This window comes from Bos indicus x Bos taurus, chromosome 14, assembly GCF_003369695.1.
Source record: "Bos indicus x Bos taurus breed Angus x Brahman F1 hybrid chromosome 14, Bos_hybrid_MaternalHap_v2.0, whole genome shotgun sequence".
NCBI classification, from domain to species: domain Eukaryota; kingdom Metazoa; phylum Chordata; class Mammalia; order Artiodactyla; family Bovidae; genus Bos; species Bos indicus x Bos taurus.
Window position 1 is genome coordinate 64,836,490 of NC_040089.1, and position 27,041 is coordinate 64,863,530.

General features: G+C 38.4%; 1 protein-coding gene across 9 annotated transcripts in view; it reads right to left on the bottom strand.

Annotated features, from left to right (window-relative positions):
* The window catches only part of VPS13B (vacuolar protein sorting 13 homolog B), an 806,600-nt gene that overhangs the window by 85,285 nt on the left and 694,274 nt on the right, over window positions 1-27,041 (bottom strand). For all 9 annotated transcript variants that reach the window (XM_027561445.1, XM_027561448.1, XM_027561447.1 and 6 more), the window contains 4 exons: window positions 26,584-26,780; window positions 14,183-14,364; window positions 12,652-13,001; window positions 6,657-6,818 (listed from right to left, as the gene is read on the bottom strand). In XM_027561445.1, coding sequence (XP_027417246.1) covers window positions 6,657-6,818; window positions 12,652-13,001; window positions 14,183-14,364; window positions 26,584-26,780 — 891 coding nt within the window. The remainder of the gene's footprint in view (window positions 1-6,656; window positions 6,819-12,651; window positions 13,002-14,182; window positions 14,365-26,583; window positions 26,781-27,041) is intronic.

Genomic DNA, 27,041 nt, shown 5'->3' on the forward strand with positions numbered 1-27,041 from the left:
CCTGCCTGCCTGTCTGTTCCCTGGTTCTGCCTCATGTGCACAGCATACAAGGGCCCTCATGGCCTTCACTGACTTTACAGTCTTGCAATTCCACACATGTACTCTACATTGTAGTCAAATCAGTCAAGTGCTACCCTGCCATGTTCTTTCTTGCCTCTGTGGCTTTCACACACGTTGGTTCCTTTACCTGGGAACACCCCTTTCCCACCCTACTTCACTGACCTAGCACTTACTTAAACATGAAAATTCAATATAAATATTACTTCTACCAGGAAGCCTTGGCAGATTTCCTTCCTCATGTTAGGAAACATTTCCTTTGAGTCCCCATTAAGACCTTGTCCATATTCAGAGGCAAGTGATTTTACTTTCTAGTCCTCTTGCTTTTCTTCCTATGGCTGGTATTTTAACTCAGTCTCCCTGTCTGCAACTACTGCCACAAAATCGTCATAGATAATGATCATGTCTCTAATTTGTTTCCTTTCTGACTCCCTCATCAGACAACGTGTTTCTTAGAAGAATGTACACATTTACAAACACACAACAGGCCATAAGAAATTATTATTTGTTGATTAAAAATCAATGGGATATAATAAGCATCTAGATAGAAATAATAAGTCAGGTCTTAGATACCAGATAATTTGGGTATATTTAATAGATGATGGTTGTAAAGATTTTTGGACAAGAAAGTATCAAAACATCATTTAGGAAACTTACTTGAATTGTAGTTTGCAAGGTAGACTGAATTGGGGCAAAGATGTAACTAAGGAAATAATTGAAAAAAACTATTTCAATAGTTCCCAGAGAACCATTCTTGATATAGTATTATACTTGCCACTGTTCTAATTAGCTTTTGAAATTCCTCTGTCTATATATAAATATTTTCAGAGTTTTTACTTCTTTCTGACTTAATAATCTGTATTCTTTATTTTAAAAAGTTGAGAAGTATATAAAAATGTAATACATTGGAAAAAAATATCACCTTAAAAAATATACCATTCAGAGGCAACATTTTGACATATCTTGTTTCAGTATTTTTCTATGCATTTATACTTAAATGTTTAAGATCATATTGTATGTACAGAGTTTTATATTTTGCTTTTCTGACTGATATAATATGATAAGCTCCAATACTTTGGTCCACTTGATGCAAAGAGTGGACCCACTGGAAAAGACCCTGATGAAGGGAAAGACTGAGGGCAGGAGGAGAAGGGGATGACAGAGGACTAGATGGGTGGATGGCATCACCGACTCAATGGACATGAGTTTGAGCAAGCTCCAGGAGATAGTGAAGGACAGGAAGGCCTGGTGTGCTTCAGTCCACGGGGTCACAAAGAGTCATCAACATGGCTGAGCAACTGAACAATGATATGGTAGCACTTCGCCTTCCTATGTAAGAATGTAAAGGTCCCATAATAGTTCATCTCATAGGTATGCCAGATTTCTCTTACCTATTTCTTTAAAATTGAGCTTTTGATGTTTAAAATTTGATAGTATGAATAAAATTATGATAAACATTTTTGTGTACACACCTTTGTATTAATTTGGACTGCTCCCTGAGAGTTGATCACTAGTAAGAGAATTACTAGGTCAAAGGCTATGATCATTTTAATAGCTATGATGCTTTTTATCAAATTGCTTTCTAGAAAGGAAATATCAATCCCATTTGTACCTTCTGGGTGTAAAAATGTCTTTTCCTTTGCCCTTTCTAACAAACTCTCATATGCATACCATGCTCCATATAATAGCAGAGGCCAACACTTGAAAATTTATCAGTGAGAACAGTTTGCCAACATAGAATATTCACCTGCCTCCCTCGTTCAGTTCAGTTCAGTCGCTCAGTCATGTCCAGCTCTTTGCAACCCCATGGACTGCAGCACACCAGGCCTCCCTGTCCATCACCAACTGCTAGAGCTTGCTCAAATTCATGTCCATCAAGTTGGCGATGCCATCCAGCCATCTCATCCTCTGTCACCGCCTTCTCCTCCTGCCCTCAATCTTTCCCAGCCTCCCTAAGTCTGATTTTAAATTTTAAAAATTGTGACAGTTGCAACAAGAACGTGCTCATTCTTTAGATATATGTGTACACATACACTATATAAAGGGATATAGAGAGAGTGGTAACTGAATAAGAAATTACAATCTAATAAAACTGACAGCTGACTGGAATTACCATAAGATAGCTAGACACTCAAAAACCCATTACTTTTTCTTTAGACAAGAGGAAAAATGATCAGATCTCACTTTTAAATATTTTCACATCTGAAAAAAGAACAGCAGAACTTTCTGTCTATATGGGCAAGAACAAGAACAATACAAATATTTTACTATTATGTGGCATGCTGCAGTCTATGGAGTCTCAGAGTTGGACATGACTTAGGGACTCAAGAACACTGTTATGTGGTAAGCACAGGTTGATTTTATGTGTTAGATTTAATATATTACCCGTCATTTCATAATTTCTGAAACATGTTACCAAGTTTTCAAGTGATGGGAATATCATTTACAGCAGAGCAAAGACACTTTTCTGTCAAGTCTTTAGTCTACTGAATTTTGTCAAGTGAGAGACCCGAAAGCAGGGGTTGACAAATAAGGCATGACTTCTGGGTCATTTGGGGCACTGCCTATTTCTATAAAGCCAGTGAGTTAGGAGTGTCTTTACCATTTTCAGATAGTTGAAAAAAAAGAAAAATACCACTTTGTGTGCAAATTATTGGAATTCAAATTTTCTTTTCTATAAATAAAGTTTTATTGGCACACAGTCACACTCATTTATTATGGCTACTTTTGTGCAAAGCTGAATGGCTATGAGAGAGGCTCCAAGGCCCTGAAAGCCTAAAACAGTCACTGTCTGGCCCTACTCAAAAAAGTCTGCCAAACTCTGCCTGAAAGTAATGTCTGATTTATGTTTTCTTTCCTAAATCTGATTACTTTGATGAGTATTTCCCAGATGCTCTGCCGCTCTTCCAAATTGACTCTTGTTGCCTTTCTCATTTTTAACTATCTGCCATTTTCACAAGATGATAAAACTTCCTACTACATCCCATTTGGAGCAATCTTTTATTTTCTATAGCTCTGTCTGGAGCCTATTTTCACCTTGACTGATGGTTTGGTTACCAAATTAAGTCACTGGTAGTTGGAATTCTGCAAACCTTAAAAAAAAAAAAAGCACAATCTATAAATTGTGTGTGTTTTAAGGGTAAAGCAAATGTAATTCCTTACATACAAGCTAGAGGAATTCTTGTTTCAAGAAGTTTAATTAGGCAACAGTGCTCTCTCTTTACCAGAACAGGAAGTTAATTTGAACAGCCTACACAAAAACCCTACTACGATGGACGTGTCACTGTATCCAGTTTGGTTAAATTAAACAGAGCTCCCCTTGACTCTGAGCTGCACAGACTGTCCATATTCCGGGGAAAGATTCCATAAACTCACACATGTATTTCAATTCCATATACTGTGAAGCCCTTCTCTGAAGACCATTCCTTCACTGGTTACTGTTCTTGTCCAACTGAAGTAAAGTCTCCTGGAGTGGGATATTTAAGGGCCCTTTGAGGTGGCATATACAGCTGTGCAGCTGAATATATTCAATTATCCCCTAGGAAATTGTTTTGTTCTTCCTTTGTTTGTTTAGGCAAGCAAATGTTGTAGGATAGCCAGCATTTTCAAGTGATTTTGCCTCAGAGTGTGTGTTAGAAACTATAGGGAGAATTTACAACTTTTCAACTCTGAAAAGGTTTTTCAGCTTTGGATTTCTGCAATTGGTTGTGTCCGTGTTTTTCCCTATCCCGTTGGGACTCACTGTTGTTAGCAACCTCCTGTGTGGTTCTAAGACATGCTGACCTCTTTGAAACCTTTCCAGGTGTCATTGCTACTTTCTTGATCTCTGCAATATAAGCTACATTGTTTAGTGGAGTTAAGTTCTCTGAACTTTAGAAATCCTCCCTGAGACTATGAATTGACTAACACCCAAGGTAGCATAAACATGCAGACACAAATGTTCCTAAAACCAAGCCTGCTGGGCAGTGCAGGATATGACTTGGAGTCTGGAAAAAGGGAACAGTTAGCTTACTTGTGTGTCTGTGACCACCTCCAGGTGCAGTCTGAAGCTCAGTGGCTAGTTTTTCTGATCCTCAGATGTAATCTCTTATTAGAACACAGCAGAATCCGTAACTATGGACGTAAGGAATTCCATGAAGACCCCTGGGCCCATTAAGACCTCGCTGGCTTCAAAAGGTCCTAAAACACTTCCTTCAGCATACGTAGCTGTACTAAAGGGACACCTTTTATGAATATGATCTAAGTTTTAGTCTAAAGATTATTGACTATAGCTCATCTTAACATTTGTATCCAGAAGATGCAGTTACAAATTAAAAAGAGAAAAAAGTTTAATAGATACCTGTCTTATGTTTCCAGTTTGTCACTAAAAGGTTCTTATTGTTTTTTGTTCTTAAAGCTCTGCAAGGGTTCATATTGTACTAAGAATGCCATGTTACTCTAGCTTTAAATGTGGAGTATTATAGCAGCGATTTCTCAGCCCTTCTCTTAAAATCTCACAGTTTGGCTCTTCTAGCAGACAAATCCTGCTGCCAAAACCTAGGAGAGTTTAACAATGTTGTGGAAATAATAGTATATTGAAAATGCAAAGACATGGGATTCAGTCCCAACTCTACCACTATCTTAGCTTAACATTTCTGTATCCTTATCTATAAAATGTTCATAACAAAAATACAAATCACACAGGGATACTATGAAAATAAGACTAGTAATAAATACAAAAAGACCTTGAAAAAGTACAGAAGAGTTTAAATATGAAAGGTATAGTATGGCAGTGGTCGGCCATTCTTCTTTCCTGTTCATGTCCTTTCCATTCAGAAACTGTACATCTACAGCATGAAGACACCTGTTCCTCCACACCCCTGAGCCCACTGTTCTTAGCGTCATCCTTCCCGTCCTGGCTCCAGTATCCAGAGAATCTTGAGTCAGGGAGGGTCATGATAGTCTATGCAGCTTAAGATGACTTTGAAGGAAAATGAGCTTTCTCTGCTTTGCTTTCGGCTGAGGCCTGCAGCCTGCATGTATGAATGGGTGAAGTGGCTACAGGTACAATGTATGACTGCACATTAACACACCTTCTCAGAAGTTTCTTTCCTGTCACTACCAGTTCATCTCTGGGAATGCAATGATCATATAAGCCTTTTGAAGGTCTACACGGCTAAACAAGTCTTAACATGGATTGTCTCTGGGTGGTTGGAATTATAGGTTGTCTTTTCTGTCTCTCTCTCTTTTGGTTTATATATCTGGTCTATATTCTTACTTTTGCAATTAACAGGAAAAAATAACTGCTTAATTTTTAAATGAAACAACTGACCAAGTGTCCTTTAATGATGTTACAAGGAGCAAACAACCAAACAACTTAAAAACTCTCTAACATGGACATTTGTCAAAAGGAGAATTAGAAAAATAAGGACATGTCATTCATTCTAAAAATACAAGTGCAACATCATACCATACACATTTCTGAAAGAACTCTTATTAAAAAAGGATATATGGTGTTTTACCATCCTGTTAGATCAACCAGAATTAAATACATAGACTTAAGAAGAATTTTACTGTATCTACTTTGCCAAATTTGATACTAATAGTGTGGCAATACGATTAAAAAAAAAAAAAAGCAAGTAAGAAATCAGAATCTAGCTACTGGAAAAAAAAAAAACAGCAAAAGGGAGCCTGAGGATATAACATATCCTAAAGCTGGTCTATAGACCAGATGGGAAAACTTGTTCTCTAATCTAATGACTTTCTTTTAATCATAAGCAGACAGTAGTTTCCTTATTACCCAGGGTTTTAGAAATACATTATTCTTGAGAGTACTTCTTAGGATTTCTTTTACTCATTTAAGACCACATCTTTGTATTTAATTCGTCCTCAGGTATCCCTGCAGGGCACATCCCTCTAATTATTCCCATCTAAAGTGACAGGAAAATGGAATTACACTCCTTGGAAAACAGACATCCTTTGGTATATCTTTTCTCAGCGCTCCCTTGGGTACTCCCTGCAGTCTGTCACTGCAGTCACTCTGTTGCGGACCGTGAGCTGTCCTTGGAGGGTGAGGACTAAGACTTTTTTACCTTTGAATCTCCAGTGCCTATGCATGACTGGCACGAACTATACACACAGTAAGAATCCGAATACACAAATGGAAAATAACTCCCGATATACAATGTTTACAGTACATCAAGCACTCTTTTAGCACCTTTTATGTATTAACTTACTCAGACCTCACAATCCTATGAATCAGGTACTATTATTAGCCCCAATTTACATATAAGAAAACTGAAGCACGAAAGCAAAGAGAGGTAATCCAGAGCCAGGAGCCAAGTCTCCACACCGTGGCTCTGGAGTTCAACATCACTGTCACCACACTACCCTCCGCAGTGCCCACGTGAACATGAGAATGTCCACTTCAAGAGTAGCAGGGGTACGCAGTGCTCCCAGCTCTAAACATTTCTGGGCTTCTGTCAGATGGAACTATATATACTATGTGGCTGCTGGGGAGACTTAAAAAGGGAAATAACTGGACACAGGCATACAAATGTAGAAGAAAGGCATCCCCAACCTTAACAATTTCTGTGTTTGTAAGGCTGTTTCTCAAGTACCTGTGGGGATTTGTGAGAGCGCCAGCTGTACTGGTGACTGCAGAGACTGGCCAGCAGGATATTTTCATCAGTATCCACCTGGCCAAACCGCAGTGTCTCCTGTGTGTCATTACAGATCACAAAATGGCTGAAGACCAACTCCTCTACCTCAGGGCATTTGTTCTGAAAGAAAAAGAAGACGAAAGCCAACATGCATCAGATTAATTGCAAGATGTTTGGCAGCTGTCTGCCCAGTGGCGATTGTTACAACACAGAAATACTAAAAGATCTGTTGTCATTAGCTCTGGTATACAAAGTATTCTGTACTTCCAGGATAAGCACCAAAAAATACCTTAAAGAGACCTTAAATGTTCCAAGAATATGTTTTGCTTTATATTCCTGCAAAATAAATCATATACACAGAAGAGGAAAAAGAACAATGAGATCCCTCAAACGTTTAATGTTTTAAAATGAACTAACATGCTACAAAGAATGCTGTACTGGGTAGTGCACGTTTTTGAGCATAGTACCAGAGGCTAGAATTACCATGTTCCCGGCCTTCTAAACTTGACAATCAAGACCAATTACCAAAGCCACAGTTTGTACCCTACAGAAAGCAAGGATCATTTAGGTAATACTTCCCCAGTTCCCTTAAGGGGGAGGGTGGCGTGTGTCTGTGTGTCTGTCTGTGTGTGTGTGTGTCTGTCTGTGTGTGTGTCCGTGTAAATCTGCTCAGGCAGAGATGTAAATAAAACCATAACTTTCCCTCTATTGTTAACAGGCTGAACACACACAACAGATCAACTTCAGAGTCTGTGTAAGCCAAGCTGCAGTTTTCAAGAGAAAATGTTAGTTGAAAACCAGTTGCTGATGTCTATTTCAGCTAATAATCAATCAGCAAATGTCTTTCATTAATCTACTGAGGCTCAGCAAATTAGTAATATGCTCCTAATGTGTGGATACCTCCTTCTCCACTGGTTGCTGTTACATCAAAGCACTGGCTGAGTCATAGAGCATTTCTGTGTTTACTCTTTTTATCACGCTGACTAGGTTATGGCTTAAAAACAATCAACATACCTTTGGTAAACAGAATAGCTAAATAAATGGCTAACTTGAGAATGCAAGAAAAAAATCTTTATTAGCCAATGATTTTTCAGATAATGGGAGGTAACATGTCACTGATAGGGCTTCCCTGTGGCTCAGATGTAAAGAATCCTCCTGCAATGCAGGAGACCTGGGTTTGATCCCTGAGCTGATTTCTCCAATTGGCCTCTATTTCCTGGATGTGGCTCTAAGTAATGTAACAAAGCCACACTCCATCATTTGCCATTTTACTAAGAGGAGGGAGAGTAAAAAGGGCTATATCATCATGAGCATGGAGATTTAAGTGACTATGTGGCCTGAAGCCTAGGAGTCTATGGATGAATGTACTGGAATCTAGCCTGGACCAAGACCTGATCTAGAACCTTATGAGAACAGTTATCCTGGGAGGTACAAGCCCCTCCTAATCAACCAGAAGGCCCTCCAAGTGTGCAGGCAGAGCTCCACGGCTGCAGTGAGTGAAGAGGCCTTGAAATATCTCATTCTTCTAGAGACATCCTTGAGGGACTTCTAAGCGCTCACTCTATCATCTGTATCTGTCTATTCTCATCAACCCTCTCTGTTCTCATGGAGTGGAACCTTGCCTGACAACCACACTAATCATCAAGAGTCTCTGGGTAAGTGAGACTGAAGCAGTTATAACCAATAATTACCTGCTGTCTACCCATACTCCTTTTTGCTGTGGCTTTTAATCATGAGCTGTGATTTCAAAACTGGACTGCCGGCGGGTTTCAGGCATTCTGCCTGGTCCGGCCCCCACCGCATCTTGAACCACTCTCCTCTAGACCCCAGCTCCACCAGCCCCTTTCAGCTCCTCCAACACCACAGGCCTTCTCTCAATTCATCCAACACGTCAAACTCCTTCCTGCTTCAGTGCCATTCTTTTGCTTGGAGCTCTTTTCCTCCTTGCTCAATTAATTTGTTCCGACTCAGTTTTCAGGTTCCTGTCTTCAGGTCATGCTCTCAGAGTAAGCAGCCTCCTGAGATCCTCCCTGATCACCTTAGGTCCACCTATTTTTTTTTTAATAATATTTATTTTTATTTATTTGACTGGGCAGGGTCTTAGTTGCAGCATGTGGGATCTATTTCCCTGAGCAGGGATCAAACCCTGGGCCCCCTGCATTGGGAGCATGGAGCCTTAGCCACTGGACCACCAAGGAAGTCCCAGGTCCACCTATTTTATACTTGCACAACACTGTATGTTTTGCCTTAACCGTACTGATCCCTGTGCTATGCTTAGTTGTTCAGTTCTGTCTGACTCTCTGTGACCCTGTGGACTGTAGCCTGCCAGTCTCCTCAGTCCTTGGGATTCTCCAGGCAAGAATACTGGAGTCGGTTGCCATGCCCTCCTCCAGGGAATCTTCCTGATCCAGGTATTGAATGCAAGTCTCCAGCATTGCAGGCAGACTCTTTACCATCTGAGCCACCAGGACTGAGTAATTACTTGCATGATTTTAGGTCACTGTTGTCTCCATCATTAGACTCTATGCTGCATAAGGGCAGGATCCAGTTCGGTGTTATTTACAACTTCATCTCCTGTTCTCAGTATCGTGCGTGACATGTAAGTACTCAACAAACACTTATGAAACAAATAAGTGAGCAAATTTAAAATTATAAATGTAATACAGGTTCCAGTAGAAAGAAAATACAGGAAGCACTGATTTCTTTTATAAAAAATCTCTAATTTTAGACTCAGAGATAACTGCTGTTAACATTCTGGAGAATTTTTTTCCAGCAATTTTTCACTTCTGGTATCCTGCTTGTTCTCATTCTGATCTATCCTATCCAATCCTATTTTATGTATCTTTTTTTAAATAGTGAAAATATACAGCTTTACTGATGAAACTCAAGAATCAAAAGACCAACTGGATTCCCATTCCCCAGAAAAGGGTTGCTAAGAGGATGCTAAGGAAACGGTTATATGCAAAACAGACCAATCCTATCTTATATATCTTATATATTTAAAGGTTTGTAAACCTTTAATTAAACTGGAGTCACAGTGTATAATTAGTTTGATGAGATTTTTCCATTTAGCATTATATAATCAACATAAACCGCTCTCCTTGTAAACATTTTTCTCCTTTAGGTCCAAGAGTACAAACATGAAGAAAGGGATATGATTCCAATGTCCCACTTAAGATAGTCAACCTGAGACTGAAATTCAATTTTCTTAATGAATTGGGATCAATTTGCTGGTTAGACAAAGGTTAAGTTACCAGATGGGGACTGAGTAGGAAAAAAATAGTCATATTACTTTCCTCATCTCTAAAAACTGACCTTTAATAAATGATGAAGGTTTTGGGGAAAAATGTAAATGAAAGAATACAAGGGGGTTGTTTACATTTTTCTAAAGAATACTGAAAGTCCTGAGGGAACTGTTTCTCTACTGCTCCTTCATTTGTGGGGTTCATTATAACTGTAATAAGTTTAAGCATTTCTTGGAATGCTTAAATTCTAGTGTATTATAAAAAATTGGTACATATTGTATATGACATCATATAAAAGCAAAACCTCAGAACGGTTTTGTAATTAAAAGATGGCTTATTTACATTTAAGATTTGTGAGGGAGTGTTAGGCATTTAAAGAGGGATATCCTTATGCTCTAAGCTAAGACACATGAGCATAATCTTAACTTTTAAATAAAAATCTCCTTTATAATGCTATTTGGTCCAAATGTGGGAATGTGACATAGAAATATAAAGCAAACTGCAAGTGGCATTTTGGGTCCTTAATTTGGTTTCACAAAACATTAATCATTCACAAAAGAGAAAAAAAAATCTACAGCCAGAGAAATCAGACACTGATGAAGGCTTCTGTTAATCTTGAACTTGTGACCTAAAGGTGAAAGGTCAAATTGTTTCATGCTTCAACTGTCTGCTTCATCCACACTGGATACAAATGACTTGTCTCCGATACAAATCTGATAAAGTATGTGGAGAACTCAAATAACATATCCTGCTTATTAAATTCACATTTCTCATTGGCAATAATTACACTGTATATGAGCATTATATACACAATAAAATCCAAGCTTGGGAGGCTAAGTTTCCCTTCTAAAGGGGATAAATCACATTCAGAACATCTTAGAAACAATGAACTTAATAACCCCTCTATAAGACCATTTCAATGTCAAATGTCCTATAATTTCAAAGTAGTGCATTTTCGTATTTACTTTAGAATACACAGGGTTAGATGCCTACCACATTAAAACTTGGTGGCAAGTACCCTTGACATGGGAGGAAACAAGAAAATTACAGCAACAATTACAGAAGTATATCCTCTTGTGGCTCATGTTAACATTGCCAAATCCCTGTATAAATCAGAACCAACTATTCATAGAATGTACCTGTCAGCAATATGCTACGTGACATATGGCTCTACTTAATCAAATATACAATTCCATTTTTTAAAAAAACTCAGAATATTCCTTCAAGGCACTGTGTTAGCCAGTCAGTCATTCACACTCTGATGTGGTTTAAGACATTTAAATATTTATGCACCGTGTTTTATTTATATGTATAGCTGTGTCTAAGAGAATATTTTTATCCTGGGAGGAAACTGATGTTTCTGAGGGCCATTTTGCAGTAGTTGCTACACATGAGTCCTTTTATAATGGTCCTGATACCAAGACAAAAATATCCTGGGTTTAAATGCTCTATCAATGACTCTCTTGTATTCTCTAGGTTTGTTTTTTATTAAATGCATTGTTCAAAATATGACAAAAAACAGAAATTGGAGCCACAGAGGTTTTTTTCACATCGCTATTCGAACCAGCTGCAAAGATTTAGATCACACTAGCTCTTATTTTACGCATGTCCTCTGCAACAAGAAAACCATGGAATGCCCTTAAAAAAGAATTTTAAAATATGAAACAGATGTGTTATCTTCTTTCCCTTTGCTATTGTAGTGCCATGTTAGGTAATTAATTCCTTAGTCTTGTATAGGTCTTCATGCATATAAAGAAAAGAGTTCATTCCCATAAAAATTCTTAAGTTAGAGAACTCAGCCTCCCCCCAGTCCCACTGTCCATCCCCACATGAGGTCAGGGTGGAGTGAAGGTCCATTTCTCTTGGGGAGTTAGTCTGCACAAATGCATGTAACGTACAAAATGTGGGGAAATGTCTCAGCTTAAATAACAACACGGGCTTTATGAAAATGCAGTATACTGAAAGTAGGAAGCAGAAACGATTTGTTATCCAATCACTAAATCACTGAGCATACTATGATCCAAATATTTTGTGAAATTATATTTATGATAGTAAACACAGGCAGGTTCCCCATTTTAAATGTCATTCAAAACAGACTTATATTCTATCTCTTTTCTAATACAGCTAATTTCTGACAAAAGATAAAAGTAAAACATTACTCATCAATAGTCTTTAGCTGGTTAAAAAATCTAATACTGAGTGCTTTTTTTAGTGAATCAAAATGGCAGAATAATAATGGGAGAAAAGCTAAGATTATATCATGCTCACATATTTCCTCTCATTGCCTTTTTGCTTTGAAAGATGAAATGCTTTTATCAGAAAGACTCACACAGGTTCTTCATTTCTGCAATGGCTGCTTAGACAATTTGATACATACCAAGTTGAAGCTTTGGCAAACTAAAGCCATAATACTTGGAAAAAATTTCTGGGAATATGTTACTTTCCACACAGATGTGGTACATTAGTCACAAAAATGTGGGCATGATCTCTGATGCATGTGTAGAGAACCCATATTCTCCAAAGGTTTTAAAAATAACATGCATCGCTTTGCCCAAACAGAAGAGGCCCCAAATATAATGATGCCCATCAGATTCTTCATTCTCTCACATTTTTGTTTGTGCTTAATTTATTATTAGAAGTGATAACACAGACTGTCTAGTAAAAGATCACACACGGACAAACTGTAAACTGTTCTAGAATGTGCATACCTGTTGCCAAGCTTGTACTGCAGTGTTGAGAGAATGAACTACATGTTGCCCAAAGTTTACAAATATTGAGTCAATGATGATGGAGCAATCAATCAGCTTTTCTACTGCATTGCTGGAAATTGCAGTCTGTCCAAAGATGCTGAAGGGTTTCACCAAGCTTTGCATTGTCACATTTCTACACTCTAGAAGTTTACAGTCTGCTTGAGCTGAGAACTGGATCTCCTGACAGACAGAACTATTGTTCCACTGTCGAAGATACATGTGTGGTTCTTTGAAGGAAATAACCATGTATTCTAGTTCAGATGGCACATTTTTATCAGAAATAAATGGCTGTAGGTATTTTGGTGGAGCTGTTGAGAAAAACAAACAAGAAATACAGCAGCTGAGATGAGCCAACACTTTATGGAAATATAGAGATGACATTTAAATTACTCACTTCTTGGTTATTGAATGCAATAGTTGCTGGTTAATAAATTCAAACATTCTCTTGAAGATAATATAACATTTGAATTACCATTTGGCATTTGTAAACAACATTTTTGTTCAAAAAGACAAAACAAAAAAATAAATTAAAAAAAAAGCAAAAACAAACCAACAAAAATAAAGTAACAAACAAAACTGATAAAAAAAAAAAAGCTTTGTTCAAACAGCAGGTCTTTTTCCAAAGGTTACACTTGCAGATAAAAATAAAATGAAGAGGAGGTAAATAGTTAAGGCGTGTTTCACAAAAGTGCTTTGTATCTACCCACCAAATCTGAAAACCAAAAACATGACCCAGAATTAGAAAATACAGGTTAAACTCCATTTTTGCTGAAAAGGCAAGATGCTTAACAGCAGCTGTGTTTAGTTTTAATCTGATGTTTTTTTCCTTTTTCCATTACATGTAGGTTGAAAACCTAATACCAGAATCAAAATGTATTAAGGAGAAAAGATTTCGTATAGACTTTTAGGAATAATTATTCATGAACATGAGCAAATTTGTAAAAGGTCACTTTTGATATGTGGAAAAACTTACTCTTCTACCTTATAAACTTGTAAAAATGCTAGTCCTTTAAAATATTGGAGAATTTGTCCATTTTTGGTGGAAGGTATTCATACTTATCAAGATAAAGTAATATCAAGTACTTTTGGAAACTACTTGCCATTAATGTAATGGCTCAGAATATAAAACAAAAACAGATGTACTTCTTTCAAAAAATTCATAATTGGAGTAATAGTAAAAACCTGCAATTTTTGTAACTTCCTTGAAAATTCTCATTAGGAAGTGCACTAAATCATAGCAATTCACTATAACTGGTAACCTATATAATAAGTAAATGAGATGGTTCAAACATAAGGGGGACAATTATTATATGAAATAAAAAAACTTCAGAGTAACTTTGCTGGTGCTCATTGTTGAAGGAAATAAATGCTGCTTCTAAAAATGTCCTCTTTCCCCATGTGAGTGGTGGTCATTTGGGAAGGAGTTTTGTGTAGGGACAAAACAGTAAGTATTAAGTGGATGTTATTCTGATGCTAAAATAAAGAGTACCTGTGCCAAGCTGATCAAGGTGATGACAAAGATGGAACTCCAGGTGAGCAAACTGGAAGGAAATGCAAAGAGATGGGACAAACCATGGGGTAAAACAGGAGTCAACTCTCGTACAGGCAGCCAGGGCTGTTGGAGTTACAAGTTGGTCACAAGTGCTTTGAGAACCAGATTCACTTGCAGAGCTGTGGGAAATAATAAAAGTTCAGTAACCTAAAATTTCCAACATCATATAAATGAAACATCTTTATATAAGGGTTTTGAAAAGCTAGCTCCCATAATCCTATAGTCAGTATATTATCAAATCTTCCATATTTGTTCACATAATGAGTTTCTTTAAAAAATGAAGTTCTTGTTGATTATTCTCTATGAGCTATTAGCAGAAAAGTTTCATAGGATTACTGAAACCCCAGACCATATTGACTGCCAACCCAATTTTCTTCCATCCACATTTCATATGACTTATGGACAACTTGTTCTCATATTAAAGACCAACACAACTCAGAGTATGACTCTGCTGTTCAAAAGACCAAATGTTTTCAGCATCATAAATCTTTTGTTTTACTTCTCCAGATTGTCCATATCCATATTCCCATATAAGTTAGTCAATACTATTTATTGAATACCCACTGAATACTGTACTAAGTGCCATAAAAGTTATGACCATGTTCAGAAGAACCAAGGTCTCATGGACAATTACACTGCATGTATATTGAGTACACATATAATCAATATATGTATTGGGTCCTCTCTTTATTTGTCCATTCCCCTAACACATTTTATACCAGAAAAATTCGATTAAAATAAATAGTGAAGGCATCTGTAGGAGGGAACAAATTTTTTCAAAGTGGCTGCTGGTATGCGTGGGAAATACGCAGCCTCATTACCTCGCCTCAGTTTGCTCGTAGAAACATGGAGCTGGGGACTGGGAGATGCCAGGGTGCATTCTGGTAATTGTGGCTCATTGAATAGATGCAGCTCCAGTCCCCTTCACTGTCTTCTACCCTCTTCTTGCCAAATCTGAAATTTGCTTATAGCTGTGGTGGAGCCTGGCTCCCACATCCATGACGAGCTTAGAGAAGAAGCACTGGCTTATAGTGTCCTTGGGAGAGCTATGACAGGAAAAACTAAAGAAATAAATCCTAGGTTTTCAATGAAGTCACAGTCTATCTGGTGGTATGAAATATGTAGACATTTACAAACAGTATAAAACGGAACAACCACCGAGGAGTAGGAAAGTTGGAAGGGCGGCCAGAGCAGAGACCTAAGAGGAACTCAGGATGGCGTGGGGGAGATCATGGGGGGTTCTCAAGAGTGTGAATCTTCAGCTGGGTTTTGAAAGAAGTGGTGAAAAGGCTGGTGAAAAGAAAGCTAGGCTTAGTGAGTGTTTAACTTCAAGGAGTTTACAGTGTGGTGGTATTTACTGCAATGTTATGACTCTGTATGCAAAAACCCATTGTATACAGAGAAAACACAACTCTGGGCCAATATGTTTCTGATGAAATGTTATGCACGAAAACGCAGCTAGGTATACTCTTAACACTTCTATAAACGGGCATATTAATCCAAACAGCTTTCTAGGAATTTATTTGTGGAGTTATAAATAAAGATCTCATTTAAAATAAACAACAAGGCCCCACTGTATATAGCACAGGTAACAATTTTTAATATCTTGTAATAACCTATAACAGAAAAGAATATGAAAATATATATATAATACACATTATACATATGTAACTGACTCACTTTCCTATATACCAGAAACTAACATAACACTGTAAATCAACCACTTCACTTAAAAAAAAAAAAATCACAGGTAAAAAAGATCTCACTGGCAAGGTAAAATTAAAATTTATATTTATTCAAAAAGGCCAAACTGTATTAGTTGTATTAATACATGTGTTTTACCCATGTGAACTCTCTCCCTTAAGAAGTTGTTAAAAATAGGGTATAGTGTTAGTCAAAATATTATTAAAAATCCAGGTGAGAGTACTTTGAGATCAGTTCTAAAACTGTAAGCACACAATTTGAGGTGTTTATCTGAAGAATTCTTTTTGCCAACTGCCATTTTTGACACTCTTGATATTTTCCAAAATTTACTTTTCTCTCTCCTGAGAGTAGTAAATACTGTAATAAGTTGAAAAAGTTGCTAAGGTATCACAATCTTTATTTATAACAAGTTGATTGACTTTTTACTTTTCCCAAATTAAATGTACAAATCAATGGTTAAAACAATATTTTTAGGTCTTATAGCAACTCCTAACATATATATTCAAGCAGTCAGTACTCCTTCAATCTTGAAATCCTTCTAAAATGTTACTAATCTATATTTAAAAACTTGAGTTATAATAAAATTAAAATGTCTTAAACATAAAATATGGCACATGTAATATGAATATGCTTTATATTTTGAATCAATAAATTTGAAGTTTTTTGATGTTCACCTTAATTTGATCATCACTAATCAGAAAACTAAGATCATGGCATCTGGTCCCATCACCTCATGGGAAATAGATGGGGAACAGTGGAAACAGTGTCAGACTTTATTTTTGGGGGCTCCCAAATCACTGCAGATGGTGATTGCAGCCATGAAATTAAAAGATGCTTACTCCTTGGAAGGAAAGTTATGACAAACCTGGATAGCATATTAAAAAGCAGAGACATTACTTTGCCAACAAAAGTCCGTCTAGTCAAGGCTATGGTTTTTCCTGTGGTCATGTATGGATGTGAGAGTTGGACTGTGAAGAAAGCTGAGCGCAGAAGAATTGATGCTTTTGAACTGTGGTGTTGGAGAAGACTCTTGAGAGTCCCTTGGACTGCAAGGAGATCCAACCAGTCCATCCTAAAGCAGATCAGTCCTGGGTGTTCTTTGGAAGGAATGATGCTGAAGCTGAAACTCCAGTACTTTGGCCACCTCATGTGAAGAGTTGACTCATTGGAAAAGACTCTGATGCTGGGGGGGATTGGGGCAGGAGGAGAAGGGGATGACAGAAGTTGTGATGGCTGGATGGCATCACCGACTCAATGGACTTGAGTTTGAATGAACTCCGGAAGTTGGTGATGGACAGGGAGGCCTGGTGTGCTGTGATTCATGAGGTCACAAAGAGTCGGACACGACTGAGCAACTGAACTGAACTGAATACACTATAAATGGCTTCCCAGGTGGCGCTAGTGGTAAAGAACATGCCTGACAATGCAAGAGACATAAGAGATGCGGGTTTGATCCTGGGTCAGGGTCAGGCAGATCCCCTGGAAATCCAGGGTCAGGAAGATCCCTTGGAGAAGGAAATGGCAACCCACTCCAGTATTCTTGCCTGGAGAATCCCCATGGACAGAGGAGCCTGGTAGGCTGCAGTTCATAGGGTCACACAGAATCAGACATGACTGAAACGACTTAGCACTCATGAACACACATACACTATAAAAGTAGCATCTGTATGGTTACCTCTTACATAAGGACTAAAAATATCTATGTATAATAAAGCTAAACAGTCAAAGATGAGAACAGTGACGGTGCTAGGGACACTTATAGCAGCTTCATTTCCTTAATTATGATGGAGTTTGATCTGATCCAGATATCAAAAGGTAAAACATAACTTATGAGATGTGTAATAATTAGAAATAGAAAAGCAAAAATGGCTCCAAGGAGCAAAACCTCTCAAATAGTAATACACAGAACTCAAGATTTAATAGTTCAAATAATCAATTAGTTCCTAACGGAAATTCTAATTTTTAAAACAGAGGAAATATTCTAAAAAGTAGAAAGTATGGCAGGAGTTTTACATATCCATACCTTCAATTTAGCCAAAGAAACTTATAGGCTATCCTAGGAGAAGGCAATGGCACCCCACTCCAGTACTCTTGCCTGGAAAATCCCATGGACGGAGGGGCCTGGTAGGCTGCAGTCCATGGGGTCGCTAGGAGTTGGAAACGACTGAGCGACTTCACTTTCCCTTTTCACTTTCATGCATTGGAGAAGGAAATGGCAACCCACTCCAGTGTTCTTGCCTGGAGAATCCCAGAGACGGGGGAGCCTGGTGGGCTGCCGTCTATGGGGTCGCACAGAGTTGGATACGACTGAAGCGAGTTAGCAGCAGCAGGTGATCCATGGACGGGAATCAATTCCTTTAAACAAGGAGTGTTTTAGTAAGTCTGAATCTTGATTGATCCATAGGCACTGCAGGGACCCAAGCATAATCCTTAAAAATTCACTCCTGGATGTCACTCCAGGTATCCATCAACAATAGCTCTGCAGGTATCCAACAATGATCTGACTTGACTGGAAAAGCCTTGAGCTTTTCTCTGGATCCCTCTGTGGTAATAAGAGTTTTATCATACAGCATAGAGATTAAGCAGAGACTGATGTAAGAAAACCTAGATGAAAATGCTTGAACTGCTACCACTTAAATTGTGAAAGTGAAAGTGTTGGCTGCTCAGTTGTGCAGGAGTCTTTGTGACCCCATGGGCTGTAGTTCACCAGGCTCTTCTGTCCATGTAATTCTCCAGGCAAGAATACTGGAGCGGGTTGTCATTCCTTTCTCCAGGGGATCTTCCCAACCAGGGATTGAACCTGGGTCTCCCACATTGCAGGCAGATTCTTTACCATCTGAGTCACCAGGGAAGCCCCACCACTTATATTGTAATCGTGGGCAAATCATTTCACCTTGCTAAATCTCAGTTTTCTTATCTATAAACTGAGTATAGTAATTGGACTTGCTTTTTGAGTATTAAAGGAAGTACTACATACAAATTGCTTGGCATACGGTCTATCACTCCATAATAGGAAAAAAAACCTATCCCCCTTTTCCTGATTGGCAAATAGGGTACCATACTGTCTACTTAGTTTAATGTTAATTGTTAGTGATTACCCTCAGTTCCCAAGTGAAAGTGAAAGTCACTCAGTCCTGTCCAACTCTTTATGACCCCATGGATTATATACTAGAGTGGGTAGCTGTTCCCTTCTCCAGGAGATCTTACCAACCCAGGGATGGAACCCAGGTCTCCCACATTGCAGGCGGATTCTCTACAGCTGAGCCATGAGGGAAGCCCAAGAATACTGGAGTGGGTAGCCTACCCCTTCTCGAGAGAACTCGTAATATCATGCTGTCATTCATCCCAGCGCAGCACTACTCTCGACACTGGTTCACCTAAACTCTCTCTTGCCTACTGCAAAACACTGCCCTGTCCATTCCGGGAGAGCGCTGAGTGGACGAGAGAGGACGGGACAACGTGTGCGCCTGCCACACCGTGTTCTCTCTACTCCTTAGAACTGTCTTTCTGGGGGAAAATGTCTTAATTCAGACCCAAAATAAGAAATACACTTCTGCTGTAACCTAGTGCACACATAAAATGGGAGGGGGGACTACTCCAAATATGATACTCTCTGATTTTTTTAAGTTGTGGTAAAATGTACATAATGTGAATTTCACTGTTTTAACCATTTAACAGTTTACAGTTCAGCGGCATTAAGTATGTTCACATTGCTGTGCAATTATCAACAGCATCCACCTTCAGAATTTTTTCATCTTCCCAAACTGAGATTCTATACAACATGGATGGAGCTAGAGATTATCATATTAAGTGAAAGAAGTCAGACAAATACTGTATGATATTGCTTATATGTGGAATCTAAAAAAGTGATACAAATGAATTTAACTTACAAAACAGAAACAGACTTACAGAAATAGAAAACAAACTTAGGGTCACCAAAGGAGATAGTGGGGGGAATGTCATGAGAAAGGGATAAATTAGGAGTTTGGGATTAGCTGATACAAACTACTATATATAAAATAGATAAACAAGGACCTACCGTACAGCACAGAGAACTAATCAATAGCTTGTTACCAACTATGATGGAAAAGAATCTGAAAAAGAATATATCTCAAGCATTTTGCTATATATCTGAAACTGATACAACACTATGAATTAACTATACTTCAATTTTTAAGAAATGGTTAAAAAATTTCACCTGCAACCTGCTATGTTGATTCCATGACCCACTAATGGATTAAAACTACATATGTAGCTTTAAAAAGATGGGAAGAAGGACTGCCTGGCAAAGTCCAACTCCCTGGCGGAGGGGTAAGGAGTTGTTACATTGAGTTTCATTACTAACTAAAAGGAAACAGTAAAAGGATTCAAAAAGATAATTGGGGAAGAATACAAGCATTCCTTACCCAAGGGGCAGAAGACAAAATCTCACATTTAGTCCTAGGAAAGAACTTTTTGGATATCCTGGATTACATCATTGTGGGAGCAGAAATAAGTGGCAAAGCACTTCTGACCAAGATTATTGTCTGAATGGTTTATGAAAGTCAAAAGGTTAAAAAAATGGTACCCAGGAAATTTATGCACAGACACTCAGTTGTGACTGACTCTTTGCAACCCTATGGGCTGTAGCCTGCCAGGCTCCTCTGTCCATAGGATTCTCCAGGCAAGAATACCAGAGTGGGCTGCCATTTCCTTCTCCACCCAGCAAATTTAGATACATCTAAAAGTACAACTCTAAGCAGCCAAATGGAGGGGAATGGTTATCTAGTGGTCCCAGTGATCTTCTGGTGGAAAGTCCAACAGCGAGAAGAAAGGAAATGATCCAGGGACTTTGCCATCACAACGTTCTTTCTCTGACTCCTGGACTACCTTTACATGTAAGAAAGAAGGCTGAGGAAATGAAGAGCATCTCTCTCTCTCTCACACACACACACAAAGTTATGGACCACTGTCTCAAAGTACATTGAATATGAGCTGACAGTGACATCTTTTATAGGATCTTCAGGGAGTGGGAGAAAAATACTATTATTATTTGTACTCTAAAAACTCAACGGAGTTTTGATGTTCATTGCATGAAGATAGACTCTTTAAGCCACTTCTCTTTCCAGGATGCCTTCCTCTATGAACCTGCATTTTTGGGGTGGAGACAAACAGTTCTTGTTAGCAATCTACTCTCACATGTTTTAACATTGTGAGAAAGTGACCATGTAATATTCAGGAAAAACACCAAAGACTTGGTACAGGTGAACAGAGTTTTTGTTGTTGTTCACTCACTCAGTTGTGTCTGACTCTTTGCGACCCCATGGACTGCAGCATGCCGGGCTTCCCTGTCATTCACCGTCTCCCAGAGCTTGCTCAAACTTATATCCATTGAGTCGGTGATGCCATCCAATCATCTCCTCTGTCATCCCCTTATCCTCCTGCCTTCTATCTTTCCTCAGCATCAGGGTCTTTTCCAGTAAGTTGGCTCTTTGTATCAGGTGGCCAAAGTATTGGAGCTTCAACTTCAGCATCAGTCCTTCCAATAAATATTCAAGGTTGCTTTCCTTTAGGATTGACTGCTTTGATCTCCTTGCTGTCCAAGGGACTCTCAAGAGTCTCCTCCAGTACCACAGTTCAAAAGCATCAATTCTTTGGCGCTCAGCCTTCTTTATGATCCAAGTCTCACATCCCTACATGACTACTGGGAAAACCAAAGCTATGACTGTAGGGACCTCTGTCAGCAAAGTAATGTCTCTGCTTTTTAGTATGCTGTTTAGGTTTGGCATAGCTTTTCTTCTAAGAAGCAAGTGTCTTTTAATTTCATGGCTGCAGTCACCATCCGCAGTGATTTTGGAGCCCAAGAAAATAAAGTCTTTCACTATTTCCATTATTTATTCATCTATATGCCATGAAGTGATGGGACTGGATGCCATGATTTAGTTTTCTGAATGTTGAGTTTTAAGCCAGCTTTTTCACTCTTCTCTTTCATTTTCATCAAGGGGCTCTTTAGTTCATCTTCGCTTTCTGCCATAGGGTGGTATCATCTGCATATCTGAGGTTACTGATATTTCTTCCAGCAATCTTGATTCCAGCTTGTGATTGATTCCAGTCTGGTATTTCATGTGATGTACTCTGCATATAAGTTAAATAAACAGGGTGACAATATACAGCCTTGACGTACTCCTTTTCCTATTTGGAACCAGTTGTTCCAAATTCAGATCTAACTGAACCTGTTGTTCCATATTCAGATCTAACTGTTGCTTCTTGACCTCCATACAGGTTTCCTGGAGGCAGGAAAAGTGGTTTGGTACAGAGTTTAGCATTATCATCAAACACCTTGTTATAAAATTAACTGGGTATATATACCTAGATCTTCACAGTTATTGTTGTGTAACACAACAACTGCCTGAAACTTATCTTTTATGTAGTCATATACTTCCAGAGTTAGCCATGTGGGGTGAAAGTAGGAGGGTGAAACCAAGCACAAAGTTGTTTTGGTCCATCCGAAGACATCTGGTTGATACTGAACTCAGAGAACCTAGCAGAATAGTCCAAAGCCTGAGACCTGGGTCCACCAGCTCATTTCTCATCTTTCCTCCCAGGTCCATCACTGAGTAAGAAACCATAAATTCCAAATACAGCATGTGCTTGCTGGCCATCGTGTTTGCTCTCGAAATCCACTTTCTACCCTTCCCTGTCCTATTCTCTGCCCCTGACTCTATCAACGAGCCACTTTGTTCTCAGCATGTCTTTTTTTTTTTTTTTTAAGATTTTTAAAAAATTATTTGTTGTATTAATTTTGGTTGTACTGGGTCTTCGTAGGTGTGCACAGGCTTTCTCTAGTTGGGGTGAGTGGGGGCTGCTCTCTAGCCGCAGTGCACGGGCTTCTTACTGTGGTGACTTCTCTTATTGCAGAGCGCAAGCTCTAGGCGCATGGCTTTCAGCGGTTGCAACATGTGGGCTCGGTAGTTGTACACAGGCTTAGTTGCTTTGCAGTGTGTGGAATCTTCCTGGACAAAGGGTTGGATGGTTCAGCCAGTGGAAGGTGCCCACAGGAGATCAGAAGATGGGAAGAGACTAGGGGGACGGCCTCCATCCCCCTGGCTCCTTCTTAGTCACATTTCCTCACATTGCTGCTACAAAAACAGCTACAATCACGTGTTCTGGGTTAGTTTCAGTAATGGCTGGATCATCTGGCTCTTCCAGGACTAAGAATGGGATGGTTCCTCATGGTTTCTAGCCTCAGGTTACTGTCCTATCCTTTAACCTTGCCAACACTTTGGAAACAGTCTTTACATTAAACTCTCCTCAAGTAATCTGTTTGAGTGTGCTGGCTGTTTCTTGTCAGGACCTGACTAGTAAAAGGGGTTTATTTAAACTTCAGCAGTGGGTAATGGGGATGGGCAAATATATACATGATGAGATTCAAAATAAATAGCTAAAATGGCTATCCTGAAAGTGTTAGTTGCTCAGTTGTGTCTGACTCTTTGTGACTGCAAGGACTGTAGTCTGCCAGGCTCCTCTGTCCATAGGATTTCACAGGCAAGAATACTGGAGTGGGTTTCCACGCCCTCCTCCAGGGGATCTTCCCAACCCAGGAATCGAACCCTGCATAGCAGGAAGATTCTTTACCATCTGAGCTACCAGGTATCCTCCAGGTCAGGCCTTAAAGACTGTATCTGCTGTTTCAGTCCAGTGCACCACAAATAGAAGTCTCATAAAGGTCAGTACTATTGTGGAAACTAAGACTGACCATTACCCAATCTTCATTTTCATATGACCAAGCAAACCATTAATTAAAGACAGTAGAAAATAAGTATTACAAATACATGGGGACCGAATTAAAGAGTATATGCCTGTATGGGATACACAGACCAAGGTTTAAGAGACTGAATCTTTTTCCTTCAGTCTAAGTACTGAAGGCTACCTGTCACCCTTCAGACTGGTTAGCTCCTACCCCTTCCTAAGCGTTCAGCTCACAAATCAGGTTCTTGAGGCCAAAGAGCTAGTTGGGGATGGAGCCAGGACGTAAACCCAGGTCTCCTGACTTGGAATTCTCCAATAAACAGCGCTTCTATTTACACACACACGGTAAACCCAGGTCTCCTGACTTGGAATTCTCCAATAAACAGCGCTTCTATTTACACACACATGGTAAACCCAGGTCTCCTGACTTGGAATTCTCCAATAAACAGCACTTCTATTTACATACACACGGTAAACCCAGGTCTCCTGACTTGGAATTCTCCAATAAACAGCACTTCTATTTACACACACGGTGATGCCGCTATCACCAAGTGTCCTACACTGCCGCACTTTTTGACAATTGTGGGCAGGATGCCTTTTTTTTTTTTTTTTTTTAGATTAAGCTTCATGGAACTTATTTTTATGAACTTTCTTCTAGTAATGTACAATGGTCTGATGCATATCCATCTCAAACCATAAATATTACTTAAGATAAGACAAATTCTAATCATGAAAGTGTCAGGTTTTCGCTCAGTTTTAGATCTCTCATGACAGAATATATTGGATCTAATTATAGCAGTTTTATCTCTACATAAAATGTTGAATATTACCAAAGCACTGATGTTTTCCTTCAAGAAACTGGATGAAATTTATTTACTGTCCTTTTTGAAAAATGTCTTAATGCTGGTGTTTTATTATGTTGACTTTTAAACCAGCTCTTTAAATTTAATTTCACTAATATAAATTTCTACCTGAAAAATTTATGTCAAGCAATTTAAAGCAAGATCAATTATGAAATATTAGGCAAGATGAAAAATCCCAGGTGAGGACAAAAGACCTGTGATTACAATGTCAAAAGCCTGGTGAAAAATTGTCTAAATTTGACTGCATAAATTTCCATTCCCTAAAGATTCCACATTTCTGCACTGCTAGATTTTTATGAATGTTTCAGATTCAAAGGACTTAACCTGTTCAATTGATGAAAATGTATTCTTTCATTATTAGAATCAAGAAATGATGTGTAACTTGATACTAATAATAAAACAGTGGTTTGTTTTTAAATCAATTTCATTACCGATAGCTCTGTTTTCTGAGATTTCCTGGTTTCTAACTAGGTAATTTATGCTTAGAAGAGGCAATCTTTCTATCCACCTGCTAACTCCTCACAGGATGGGTGTTCTTTTCACAGCTGCATTTCATATATGTAAAATCAACACCCCACTCCTCTAGCATATTTTCACCAGTCGTACTTTAGTAGGTAATATACTAGGAAGGTAATTATTTTTAAAGAGCCCAAATGACCTAGAAATAGAGTATGTAAAGTATAAGACATATTATTATTAAGCAAACAAAGTAATTAATGAAAAAAAGACTGTGAGGCTACAGACTAAAATGCGAACAGAGGTTTGTATTGTGTGAATATGATGGGTAATGGTATTATTTTCTTTATTTCCCAAATGTTCTTCAAGGAACACATATTATTACTAATTACAAAAGAGAAAGTATTTACAACTATCTATAATATAAAATAGGAATCAGAATACAAAATGGTATGCTATGATTATGACCCTGTAAAGGCATACAATGATGGCAAAAATAAAGGTAAAAAAAAAGAGAAAACAGTTCAGCTGCAAGGTGTTGGAATAGTGGATTTTTTTTCTCTCTGTTAGTGTCAAAATGGTGCTTGGGAAAGAAAGGGAGGGAGGGATTATATATAAGGAATAAGATGATGCTAAAGCGAATCTGTCAGGAGAATTCAAAGGTAGGACATTGAAAGCGATGGGCAGCAACATCAATATGGGTCCACAGCACACATACCACATGACCCAAGAAACTGTTCCACTTATGGTGATTCAGTGTCTTTTTCTTGTCATTATGAGAGCATAACAGAAAGATATAACAGATATGTAATCTAGAAGGAGCGCTGAAGAACACATTGCTGAAGCCATTTTTTCTCTAATTTAGTGGATGTATTAAGCAAGCAAACACTGAAAGTGGGAACAATTTGTCTCTGTTTTGTCACTAACCAGATATCCTGCAGGAGGTGTGGAATAGGAAGTTCTAGGGACATGATTCAGAATACCTGAAGTCTATAGCTTTCAAGATACATTACAGACAGATAGATTCAAGAGCTGCATAAAGCTCTGGCTATCTGAAATCCTTTGAGTATAAATTATTTTGGTTAGCCAAGTTTTCCTAATGTCTGGAGGTCTGTCTTTTAAAGGTTTTTTTTCTTTTAAAACCATGTAAGAAGGAAATATTTCCAAAATTTATCTTTTCAGAAGGAGACAATTATTTACTTAAACTCTCTTTTAATGCCCCATGGTTAACCATTTACATATACTGATGACTGTCATTAAGACTCTACTGAAGTGTGTATGGCTCTTTTCGTCTACAGTTTTTAGTTCAGGATAACTGGATCTTTGTAGTTTGCCTTTTGCTCTCTTTTCCTTTTATATCTAAGGAATAAGCACTCTGAGAGAGCTCACAGTAAAACAGGAATTTTAATACACAGACTTTGAAACATCAGCTTCTACTTCGCTTCCTGGTTCTCATGCATAGTTCCGACAGATGCAGCTGCTAGAGAGCTGAGATACAGCTAAATGAGGGGCCACCAGACAAGATGATTTGACTATGATTTCCTAGTACAACACCACTATTTCATTTTTCACTTTTTTCAGAGTTACCTTTGGTCATCAGCTCCATTTTGGCTGCTGTTCAAGACAATTCTCCAAAGATCCGAGGATACCAGTTTCTTCTGGTCGTTCACAAGATTGATATCTGGCAATTGCAGTTCACAAACTTTGCTTTCAGACAGACTAAATTCTCGAAATGTAACAAAAACCTTCTGGAGTTCATCCCAGTATTCCAAACTACAAGGAATCTATATTAAAAGAAAGAAGATTTTAGAAGTTGCAAAGAGAAACTATGCTTTTGTATTTGTTGACATGCAAATCAAATCTTCATAAAAGTTACAATTTAAAAGGGGAAATAAGTAAAAAGGACAGTAATTTAGGATTTCTTTTCAGTTATATTCATCCTGTTTACCTACTTTATTTTAAAAGGCCCATTCAATAATAATATGTGAAAACAGTCAAGAAAGTTTTTAAATAAAGGAGAAAGAATGGGGAATTAATTCTACCAG